At 33.2% G+C, this 12,098-nt stretch overlaps 1 protein-coding gene across 6 annotated transcripts; it reads left to right on the top strand.

Annotated features, from left to right (window-relative positions):
- Nucleotides 1-212: 212 nt before the first annotated feature.
- LOC122047111 (WAT1-related protein At2g37460-like) lies at nucleotides 213-10,163 on the top strand. 6 transcript variants are annotated; one of them, XR_006130477.1, is made up of 8 exons: nucleotides 214-468; nucleotides 623-685; nucleotides 4,516-4,632; nucleotides 4,884-5,145; nucleotides 6,149-6,304; nucleotides 6,395-6,543; nucleotides 7,734-7,916; nucleotides 8,011-8,202. XR_006130477.1 is itself a non-coding variant. In XM_042608170.1 (8 exons), exons 1-8 carry the CDS (start codon nucleotides 287-289, stop codon nucleotides 9,502-9,504), a joined length of 1,116 nt encoding a protein of 371 aa, XP_042464104.1. In that variant the 5' UTR covers nucleotides 214-286; the 3' UTR covers nucleotides 9,505-10,148. The 6 variants fall into 6 exon arrangements, 5 of the variants coding, with proteins under 5 accessions (XP_042464105.1, XP_042464104.1, XP_042464107.1 ...); XM_042608170.1 differs by lacking the exon at nucleotides 7,734-7,916 and adding an exon at nucleotides 9,442-10,148 and having other exon boundaries at nucleotides 8,059-8,182; XM_042608171.1 differs by lacking the exons at nucleotides 4,516-4,632; nucleotides 7,734-7,916 and adding an exon at nucleotides 9,442-10,163 and having other exon boundaries at nucleotides 213-468; nucleotides 8,059-8,182.
- The last annotated feature ends 1,935 nt before the right edge of the window (nucleotides 10,164-12,098 follow it).

The following is a 12,098-nucleotide window of genomic DNA, read 5'->3' as shown; positions in this document are numbered from 1 at the left end:
ACAAATTTATTTATTTATTTATTTAAAGTTTTTTTTATTTATGTACAGGCTTGATAAAAAAACGTATTTTTAAATATTATTAATGAATATTATTCGTAAATAATTCAAAAAATTAGAGATATTTACATTATTTTATAACTTTGAAGGATATTCATGCATAAGGAGAAGTATGAGGGGGTGAATTGAAATATTCCCTATGAAGATGGACAAATCGGAGCCTTGGGCAGTGGTTCAAGGCTTCTAGCAGAAGGCAGAGAGCAAGGAGGCGTTGGGAGAAGGGAGAAGCATGGCGAGTGTGAAGGAGTACGGTGCGGTCGCGGGAATGGTTTCAGCGCAGGCGATCATCGCCAACATGTTGCTCCTCTCCCGCTACCTCTTCACCCAAGGCATGAGCTTCTACGCCTTCGTCTTGTACCGCCAGATGATTACAACCCTCGTCATCGCTCCTATTGTTTTCTACCTCAGCAGGTTTAGCTCCTGCTTTTTTTTTCCATTGATTTTATTTTTTCCTTCACTTTTGTTTTTTTGGTTTTGAACTTGGTATTTTTCATAGAAATAAAACCCCTTTAATCGATCTATTTTGTATAGATTACTGAGATTGTGTTCCTGAATTGGGTGGCAGAGGGAGGAGGCCTTGCGTTCGGTGGAAGAATGTGAAGCAGATCTTTCTACTCGCATTGATGGCGTGAGTGTTAATTGCCAAGTAGACCTTGCATGCATTCTGCTCATTGATGTAGGCTTTATCTAAATTCAAGATGTATCTAAGTTTTAATTATTTATGGGCCCATTGTTTTAAGAGGTTTTTTTCTTTTCTTTTTTATTATATAAAAAAATTGCAAAAGCACTCTATTACTGTAGTACAAGAACAGCTAAGGGGCCCTTATTTTAGGGAAGGGAATGGGAATATGAATGAGATTCATTGAAGTAAAGAATGGGAATGAGGAGTTTTGAATCCGTGAGACCCACCATTCTCATTCCCCCCCATTTTATTTGGTAATGACCCAATCCCATATTTGGGGGTTTGAATCCGTGGGACCCACCATCAATACCCCAAATCAAACACTAACTTTCAATCCCATTCTCATTCCTCACTTCCATTCCCTCCAACCAAGCACTCCCTAAGTCTTTATCCCGCTAGCTAACTGGGTTGACTATATAGATCCTCTAACACCAACAGATTTAACCCTATATATTTAAATGAATATTATTTTATTGTTGTTAATCAAGTCTTATTTTGTCTCACTTTCCTCAATAAATATGTATATTTGCACCTAACTGGGACATTTATTGGTTACCTAAATATAGATTCATACCATCTTAAATGAATTTTTTAGAGTTTTTCCTCAATAGATGCAACACTGACTTTCTCTATAATATTCTCATTTTTTATCTTATTCATCTTCAATTCTTCATATGTTTGCACATCCATTTTAATATTCTTATTTTTGCAACTCTTATCTTTTATTTATGTGCTCGCTTAATAATTCAACATTCAGCTTTATATAACATAGTAGGTCTAATTACTATTAAGATACTTTATGATCACAAAGAATACTTTTCGTCATCCTCCATTTTAACTATTCTACTTATATCCTATATAAAACACCTTTATTAACATTTTCATCCTTTTGCAAAAATGATTTGGATATTTTCAGTTAAATAATATATATTTTATCTTTAATCTACTAAACTTTAAACCTTTAACTTCCTGTGTCTCCTACTAAGATTTGAGCTTAGCATTGACTCCTTCACGTGTCTTATTAATCAAACCAATGCCATCTAAAAACAACATGCACCATAGTAATGTGTATTGGACATAGTTATTTAAGGCATAAGGCACCCAAAAGTGCATAGGTGCTTTGGGGTTTGAGGCGCTAGGCGCAAGGTGAGGTGCGTATGCCTTACAAAAGCAAAACGCTTTGGATATAAATTTATACAATTCAAACATATATAGAAAATTTTTACCAAAATATTTCACTAACAAAATTATAACCCATAACTTATTAAACAATAATGTAAATACAAAATTCGCTAACATTCAAATATTGAAATAGTTTATCTTTATAATCAAAATCAAACTTCAAATTAAAGAAAAAACAAACTTCAAATATTGAAGAGTCACGCAGAGAGAAATAAGTTTGCAAAGGAGGTTGATATTCATTTTCTAGGGGAGAGGTAGAGTCACAAAAGAAAAATGCATCGCATGCATACAACATAATTAAAGGTTGATGTTCATTTTCTAGAGGAGAGGAAGAGTCACGCTAGAAAAGTATGTTGCATGCATGCAACGTAATTAATGTAAAGGGTAATTAAAGGTATGGGTTGGACTTTAAAATTTTTCCTTTTCAATAAGTCTAGGGAATCACGACTTATGGGCATTTCCAATAGTTAAACCTCTCCATAAGCTTTTTTGTAGTTTCCAATATGCCACATCAAAAGTGAAAAAAATCTACTATTCTCTCTACAATCAAAAAAACCTCTTGATCCCCGGGCCATGGTGCCGCGGTAGGACATCCAGGTTGTCACCCAAGCACCTACGGTTCAATCCCCAACTATGACGTATTTGTAGGAATTTTTCCTCCAAATGGGGTGCGCAACCAAAGGATGCTGGGCTCTTGGGTTACCCGCTGCGCGCACTTACCGATTTACTTTGGCGGCCGGTGGAAAAATTCCGTGGGACCGGGTCGGTCACCGAGGGCTAGTCAATGAGGCTAATTGGGTTTATCAATATAATAAAAAAAACATCCATACAACCTTTTTGTGGGTCCTACATTACAAATCACATATTTTTATTTATTATTTTTTTCATTGAATATCTCTATATAATTTTTACTTAATATTTTAATTAATTCTGATCTTTATTTAATTTATTTATTAATTTTTAATTAATTAATTAATTTATGAATTTTAATTTAATTTAATTTATAATTTTCATTTAATTTTTAATTAACTTATGAATTTTAATTTAATTATAGTCATTTGTATTTTTTTTTTTAACTTATCAAATATATTTATTTTCAAAAGAAAAGAATATAATTTGACCATTAAATAAAACATTTTAATTGTTTAAAAAGTCAAACATGTAATATTATTTTTTCAATGATTAATGGCTCCATCTCCAAGAGAAAAAAGCAGGTTTGAAAGATCATCCCTGCTCTTGAACTAAAAACCTCAAAGCTCATCTCCACCCTCATTAAAGCTTTTTTGTTGAGCTTTTTTAATTTTACAAACCTTTTAAAAAGCTTGATTGGAGATGCTCTAAGCACGCCTTAACCTCTCAAAAGGTGCACGCTTAAGCGCGCTTCTTTCAAGTATTGCTCCTAGGTCACTACCCAAGCGCAAATGCTCTAAGCGGCCCCTTGCGCCTAAGCATAGCTAGGCATATGCTTTTCGCAACTATGGTCTTGGATGTGTCTAGCGAGCTCATTCATAACATAACTAGTGTAAAAAAAATGAACTTAGAGTTGATCCTTAATGTAGCCCTATTTTAGAAATATTTTAATTAATTAGCTTATAGTTTTCACTCTTGTCATTACATTGTAAATACATATCTTTAATTGTTTCAATATATGTTATGTCAACATCTTTCTTTTTTAGAATTCTCCATATAATTTCCCTTGGAATTCTATCATAAGTTTTTGTAGGTCAACGAACACCATGTGTAAGTCTCGCTTCTTTTCCCCTTTCAATCAACTGTCTTAGAAGATATATAGCTTCTAGCATTGACGTTTCATGCATAACTCCAAATTGATTTTTGGTCAACTTGATTTATTTCCTTAATCTTGTTTCTATCCCTCTTTCTGCAAAGTATCATGATATGACTAATTAGTTTAATGCCCCTATAATTCACATACTTTTGTACATTTCTTTGGTTTTTATACAAGTGAACTAAAATACTTATCCTTCGCTTACCACACATTTCCTTCATTTTCAATATTTGGTTGAATAATTTCACAAGTCGTTCAATACTCTATTTCCCTAGGCACTTCCATATCTCTATTATTAGAGACAAATATATTATTTCTAGTAATAATATTGTGTTGAATTAGAGTGAAGCATATCACATTATTTAATGCCTAGTTTTTTTTGGGATGAAATAAGCTCCATCTTGGTTCAACATGAACATGGTATTGCAACTAGGCAAGTACCTCTAAGATATAACAAACATAAGGAGGTAGTATTAAAGCTAGGATATTCTAAGTGCATTAGTTCTGCATTGACGAATTTGGTGATCCATTATGTCTATATATTAGAAAGGTGTTTCCCTTCAAGTGGTTAGTCATTTTGGAATGTGTTAATTAGTATTGTACATGTACAGTAGTCCATTATATTTATATATTGGGAAAATATTCCCTTGTCAAATGACTAATTATTTGGAAATGAATAGACTCTTAATTCAATATGTTGTTAGTGTTTAATGCTCAATTTTATTTTAATGCTTGAAATTGCAATCCATTTTATTCACTAGTAAGTGGTTGATTTATCTATTTTTTTTATTTCATATGCATTTTGTAGAGTGACATTGAATCAAATGTTGCATAATGCTGGTATCGCACTCACGTCCTCCATCTTTGTTGGCACTATGAACAATCTCATACCGTCAATTACTTTCTTGCTAGCCTATCTCCTCAGGTGACTATGTAATTAAAATATAATGCATCAATTTGGAACATAACTATTGTGCATGGGGCTTGCATGGTGATTTCCTATGAAGGTTCCTTGCAAAGTCATTTGATCTAATCCGAGAGGATTCATCAAGTCCTTTATGCATCGCATGAATTTGTATGCAGTTCTTTATGGAAATCTTCAAGCAAGTGCCTTATGCAGTAGTTAAGTTCCTCAAATTGATGTGTGTTTCACTAATTACCAGTGTGATTGATTAGATTGGAGGAGTTAAATATAAGGAAAAGGGATGGGCGAGCTAAGATCCTTGGCATAATTCTAGGTTTAGGAGGGGCAATGGTGATGACCTTCTTCAAGGGCCATCATGAAAACCAACATCTACAACAATTAGGATTAAACATGGAGTCATTTCTCTTGTCGCCAATGCTCAAATTCTTTGGCCAAAGTGGTGGTAGCTTCATATTGGGAGCCTTTATTGCCATCATTGGGTGTTCCTCCTTCTCAGCTTTTCTACTTTACCAGGTACAAACTTTCTTTATGTTTAAATTTTCTAATTAATAAGATTTGAATGATCACTTAAAGGTTATCATTCTTGATGTTTCATTTTGAGTTGTATGGCAAGAAAAGTTGTGAATGCTTATTTGTTATTACCTAACAAGCAAAACTCCTACTAGTCTATGCAAAATTTGAACAAGTAATAGTTGCATAATATAATTTTTCTATTATGATCTTGTATTATGTTAGTTTAGACACAATGTACATTATCAAGGTGGAGTTTACCATGAGATACATATACCATCTAGGAATTTCTATAAAATACTTGTTATGAGAGAAAAGATAACATTCTTCGGAAGCAACTAATTTCAATAAAGAAGTCAACTTATCGAGATCCCAAACAAGAAGAAAATGAATCATGGAGATAAAAGTGCACTTATAGAAGGGAGTCACTCCCTTGGGATTGTTTATATTTCTCAGCCATGGAAATCATCTGTCTTAAGTTGCCATCTAAATGAAGGAACTATGTGAAATTCTAACAACAATCATGAAGAGGCTTCTTCAGGTATAAATGCATCTGGTCATCTAGATAGTAATGAGGATGCAATGAATGATTTCAGAAAAATCAAGTTAGAGAGGAAATGATTAAAGTTCAGCATCCTAAGGAAAATGAAGGGGAGCCTTGGCGCAACGATAACGTTGTTGCTTTGTGACCAAAAGGTCACAACAGGGTAAGACTGCGTACAATGGATCCTTCCCCGGGATCTCGCATGGCGGGAGCTTCATGTACCGAGCTGCTCTTTTTATCCTAAGTAAGGAAAACATTTACAGTTCCATCTTTATCAAGTTAGTAAAGATCTTAGAAGTTGTTTTCATAGTCAGCAATGATCTGAATGTATAATATTTTTGGTTATCTATAAAGATGAAGAACCTTGCGGGTTACATTTTGTACCACGTCTAATTCAACCTACTCATACTTGACAAACCTTAACTTCAGAGGATGATTTTTTTGTATACTGAATGTTTACAGGAGGCAATAATTGAAGAATACCCTTGTAAAGTCTCCCTCTCGTTCCAGATCAGCTTAATGGGCCTCCTCCAGTGTGCAGTTGTTTCACTTATATTGGATAAGCCCTCAGCCCTAAAACTGCAGTGGAACATGCAGCTCCTTCTCATAGTTTACTGTGTAAACATCTCACTTAGATTTCTCTTTTGCTTTCTGCATCGTTGTTATCTGATGGGGATCAAATTGTGCAATTTTTTTATCCCTTTGCAGGGAATTTGCATGGGTATAGAAAGATTCATCATAATAATGTGTGTGAAGGAAAAGGGTGCAGTCTATGTTGCAGCTTTCAATCCCCTGACTACAGTGATTGTGGCCATTCTTGAGCCTTTGCTACTGCATGAACAGCTCACCTGGAGCAGGTAAAAAACTTTAAAGATGAATAATTTCATTTGTTATTTCACTTGTTAATCTTTTTCATTGATACAACCAGGTAAAGGAATGAAACAGATCATTTCACTTATATACTAATGCAGCCAAAAAGTAGAAATGAAACGACACATTCTACTTGTCATTTCATTCTCATTCTCATCTAGTGCTATCTAGAGTTAATGCCTTGAATTCCTGAGAATTCAAGATGAGACAAGGTACCAGCACATAATAAGTAGCAGAGTTCTTGGATGATCATCTCTATAGTTTCTTAGTTGTAGTTTGGATTTCTTCTTGGATGAGAATTTCTATGCTTTCTTATCTGTAATTTGTTTTTGTTTTTAATTATGTTTAAGACCTTGAATAGAGGCACCTTTAAAGATTGCGTATGAATTCGGTGTTAGTACATAGTGATTGGGTGCAATTGTTGAAGGTTTGAGTCCAAAATGTGTGAATCAGATTCTTTTAATTGGTTGAAGATAAGAGACAATTACCACCATCATGCTTGCCTAAAGGGGTACCTTGAGATTTGAGACTCCAATCAATCTTATAGAAAATTAGTCAGTGGAGCAGGAACAATAGGTGTCTATGGGTTGTGCCAAAACAGCCTGGCTTAGCTACTGCTGCATTTGACCTAGATCAAATAAAACCATTTTTGGGTAAGATCAAGCATGGCCTTGGTCAGCACTGACCACAACGCAACAGTGACAACAATTGTCTAAAATCATAGGAATTAAGCTCTCTAAAAAGAATGAATATATGTAAGCCAACAAAGCTCACTTCTCTCCCTAGAGAGTGTAGATGAGCATAAGGTAGAAAGCAAGGTCTCTCTTCTAGGGCTTGAGAACTTGAAAGTCTAAAGCCTTGATGGTTCTAAGGTGTTGGAGTTGTTTGGAGCACTTGTGAGTAGAATGATTGGTATTTTTTTCAGTAGCCTTGTTATCCAAACACCTCCAAGGGTGCTTATATACCTAGATCCAATCTTCACCTTTAAAGTTGAGGGACAAATCTCTAGTCAACTAGATAAAGTACTCTAATCAACTGAACATTCAAAATTAGTGCATTTGAGCCAACGATACTATGCACAATTGACTCGAAGAGGCTTTAGTCCATTTTTGGCCATCATAGGTCTATTTTGGTCATTTAAAACCATTTGAATTCGAATGAGATTTTTTCTTTTTTGGAAGTTGGATTTTCCCTGCTATGCTGAGCATGATTTGGGTGAAAATTGACTTCATGCTCAACACAACTTGACCCATTTAAGTCTAGCTCATGTCGAGCCAAGTAGCTGTGCCAATCCGACACTCCTAAGAGGAATAACAAAAGTATGAACAAGCTCCAAACAACTTGAGAAGTCGAAATACTCGTAAGTTACATGAACTAGATGAATGTTTCTTCTTTTCCTCTTCTACGTTTCACTGCGCACTTCAATTGTTTTCTTAACTTTTTTTTCCTCTCAGCTAGCATTTCTTGAAAGAAATTTGATGTTTCTGCTACACACTGGACAGCTTGACGGGCATGACAATGGTTATCGTTGGCCTTTACTTGTTCATTTGGGTGAAGGCTAAGGGAGCACCTCGTGACTCTTGCCGACATGAAGATCCAAGAGAAACATGGAACAATAACACTCAGGTAACAAGCAACCAACAGCCCTTGTTATCCACAACCATTTTGTAAATGCATTTATGTTAAATTAGGTTATATTAAAATAAAATAAGATTATTTAAATATAGATGATTATACAGTAGAGAATAGAATCTAATGATATTAAAGAATCTATATAGCAGATTCTACTTAATTAGTAAAGTTTGATTGTTGTTATTATTGTTGTATTAGATTATATGGACAAAAGTGTATAATTTGTAATAGTTTTAGTTAAAAATATTCTAACATATTCAAAATTATTAAATAATTATAATTAAAAATATGTTAGTATTAGTAAAAAAATGTTTAGATATTAATTAAAATTATTTTAATTTGATCAAATATTATTGAATTAGTTTTAATCAAAATTATTACATTAATATTTAATCAAAATTGATTCAATAACATGGATTAATTTAAATTAAAATTACTATAATATCAAAATTACTTTAAATTTGATTAAAGATGCTCTAACTATTCTATGTTGGATTAGTTTTAGTTAAAACTGATATAATAATATTGAACAAGGATATTTTTAAAATAGAAGAGTTCCTTTTGGTTTAATTTTTAAAATTTGAGTGTTATAGTGCTTTACACTCTATTTATATTTTAGCAACAGGACGACGTTACTAAATGAAATTTGAATCTATTATTCCTCTAAAATTATCTCAACAATAAAAATTATCAATTGGCTTCAAACAAAATTTACCCACTGAAATTTATCAATCATCTTGTATTTGATTTGATGTAACATGAATCACCTATGGTTTAGCAAGAAATAAGGAGGGAGCCCAGGTAATGATATAATTGTTAGGTCTTCTACTGTATAATAAAAGATATGAAGTTTCAAAATTTTCTCAATTAAGAGGCGGATCTAAGAATGTCTGTTATTCAGATGAGTCTCTATTATTTTTTTTAATTTATTTTAATGATGGATAGAAAATTTTTATAAGATTAAATTAGTCATCTCGATTTGAAGGCTGGATACTTGGATTTTTTAAAAAAAGGAGGGCTGAATCACTAAAAAAAATTTCAATTTTCTATTTTTCTATTGAATTTTGGGGATGTAACATGCTCTTCTTTAGTTTCGGTCAAAGTATGAAGTCACTATCGTTCTTGTTTTTTTTATAACTGAGGTTTTCAATTTTCTTACCATCCAACTAATCCGGAAGGCAACTTGCTCTATCCCATAAAATTTTTTCATGTGTCTCCGAGGGTAAATCCTGAAAGCCTTAGCAAATGTGCAGACAATCGACTTCCGTAGTCTTCACTGTCCATGTAAAATGGTTCCAGTGCTGAAGACAAACTAATCCGGAAGGCAAACTAGCTCTGTACCATAAATGTTTTCATCGGTCTCCAAGGATTAATCCTGAAAGCCTTAGCAAATGTGCGTCTACAATTGGTCTTCACCTCATGTAAAATCGTTCCAATGCTGAAGACAAACTTGCGTTCGGCCCAATCCAAATTTTTTATTAAATTCAACGTCGGATCCCAAAAATCCGAGGGGCAAGGTCACTATAATTCTTGGACCTTCACGAAATGACCAACCAGATGCAGATCTCAGCAATAAAGAGTTCTTGCTGTTTGACACTATCGAAGTCCCTAGAGAGTTTCATGTGTGCCTACAGTTTGCACTTATTCCCTTGCCTGGTTGGAAAGGGGCATTGGTTGCAGTAATTTTACGGCCTGAGTATCAACTCGACTAAGAGAAGCATTGGTTGCTTGCAAGCTATTACTACTGATGTGTTATATCAGGTCGGTCGCCAATACATTGCCTATGCGACTTTGGAATAGGAATCTCAAACGAGCAAATGATGTCTGTGCTCGATTCAGAGATCGCTGCTGAAGAGGCAGCAACCCAGGAACAATGATCTGTCTGCATCCTCCAAAGTTTTCTCCCAATCTTCATTTCTCTTAGTAATTGCTGTCAGCTTTAATTTTGAATGTTGTGGAGCAATTTGTATTATCTAAATAGAAGTTTAGTAGGTTGGATTTAATATGGGCTCACATGTGATTTAAGAGATTTATGATATTAAAATTTGTTAAGTGATCTAACTTAAGGTTATTGATTTTTAGATTATTAGATATATATTCAATATGTAAAATCCTTTAGCTCAATTCATTATTATCTATGAGTTGATAACGGATTAAATTTCTATATAAATGGGAGGTCCCTAAGAATTTAGGATAATCTTGACAGAATTTTTGGTTCCCCATTAACTTAGAGCTTTTCGACACCATCATCCCCTAAGCTTCCCCATTAATTTTCTTAATTTTTGGTTCCCTGTTTACTTCCGCTTCTTTTTCTTACTTGGATCTTTTAGATAAAACTAAAGGACAAAGATATGACTCTTCAATTAAATTTTTTGTCATGCTTTTCTATTATTTTGTTGTGTCGTGTTTTACATTGAAATTAGACCTTCTCATTCTTATCTTTCCTATTCAAATTCTTATTTCCGTTGTTTAGAAGTTATGCGACTTAGATTTTAAAAGAACTAACATACGGGGTTAGAGTTAAGGCTCTGTTTCATCATTTTTATGGCAGTAAAGTTAGAGTTTTTTCTTTGATTTGTTGTGTTGATACTAGATTTGGATTTACTAGTATATATCATGTTTGATCGTTGATAACTCTTGATATGAAAATTTAGGAAAGACTTGCTTTCCCATATTTTCCGTAGTTCTATGAAGAACCATCGCGTTTAACCTAATTTTTAGGTCAAATCGTGATGGCTCAATCGATTGGCTTGTTCGGCCAATTGATTGCCATGCCTAAAATAGTGAACAAAAATGATTGAAATCGATCGGTCAATCGATTAAAGCTATCTTGATCGATTAGGAATTTTTCCCAATTGATTAAAAGTTTTAAAATTGAACACAAAAATGATTAGAATCGATCAGTCAAACGATTAAAATTTTCCTTATCGATTTAGAATTTTTCCCATCGATTAAAAGCTTTGAATATCAATAAAATCTTGCTGTTAATCGATTAAGAATTTTTCTAATCGATTATTTGATTGAAATCGTGACAGGTTCAATTGGAATCGATCAACCAATTATTTGATGAAATCAATCAATTAGGATTGAAATCCAATCGATTAATCACCTTTAGCGACTATGTCAATTTTTAATCAATTAAGAATAATTTTAATTGATTAAAATGGATTCAATTGATTAAACACATCTTGTAATCAATGAGAAACCGTGAAAGGGAAAAAACATTAAATAAATTTTAATGAATTGATTAAGAGATTAAATAGTATTATATAATATTATTTAATTATAGAACTTAAATAAATTTTTAACTTTTTAAGATAGGTTTCTATATATAATCATGTAGTTATATACAGTAGACTTTCGAATCGATTGGATTATATCAATTGATTACCATAAAGTATCAATCGATTAATAAATCTAATTTATTTTGGGTTATTAAGACGGATTAAGTAATTTCTATTCGAATTAAATTTCTGAGATTTTCTTGAGTCTATCTATACAACGTGCTATGTTGGTTTAGTGTATTTTGAATCAATAGACGTATATCTATACTAAGAGTAATCAACCCAAAGGAAGGTTACTTTTATGCGAGATATATGCACAAGGTAGCTTACAACTATAGAATAAAATATTATTTAATTTAAATCATATACAAAATATATCGACTTAAAGGAAAACATATTATGTGACTAATTAAAAAAATGTGGAACCACCACATCAGCGTCCCCCCTAGAGCCGATCTCACGGATATGGAGGGAGGTAAATGCAGGTACACAGGTGGAAAGTACATAGCGGAGACGTTAACCCCAGGCAATATTATGTGACTAATTAAAGTTGTTATGAGCTATGGACCAAAATATAACTCATATAAAGTATCATATTATGCGTACAATGAGTCAGCCTAAAGGAA

The sequence above is a fragment of the Zingiber officinale genome, chromosome 2B, assembly GCF_018446385.1.
Source record: "Zingiber officinale cultivar Zhangliang chromosome 2B, Zo_v1.1, whole genome shotgun sequence".
In the NCBI taxonomy this organism is placed as follows: domain Eukaryota; kingdom Viridiplantae; phylum Streptophyta; class Magnoliopsida; order Zingiberales; family Zingiberaceae; genus Zingiber; species Zingiber officinale.
Note: the sequence above shows the minus strand (reverse complement) of the source record. Positions and strands in the feature narration are given on the sequence as shown.

Bases quoted from the DNA above. Each gene is read 5' to 3' on its own strand.
- LOC122047111 (XM_042608170.1), top strand. From the start codon at position 287: ATGGCGAGTGTGAAGGAGTACGGTGCGGTCGCGGGAATGGTTTCAGCG. The intron at 469-622 runs GTTTAGCTCCTG...ATTGGGTGGCAG, and splicing joins ATTGTTTTCTACCTCAGCAG to AGGGAGGAGGCCTTGCGTTC. The intron at 4,633-4,883 runs GTGACTATGTAA...GTGATTGATTAG, and splicing joins TTGCTAGCCTATCTCCTCAG to ATTGGAGGAGTTAAATATAA.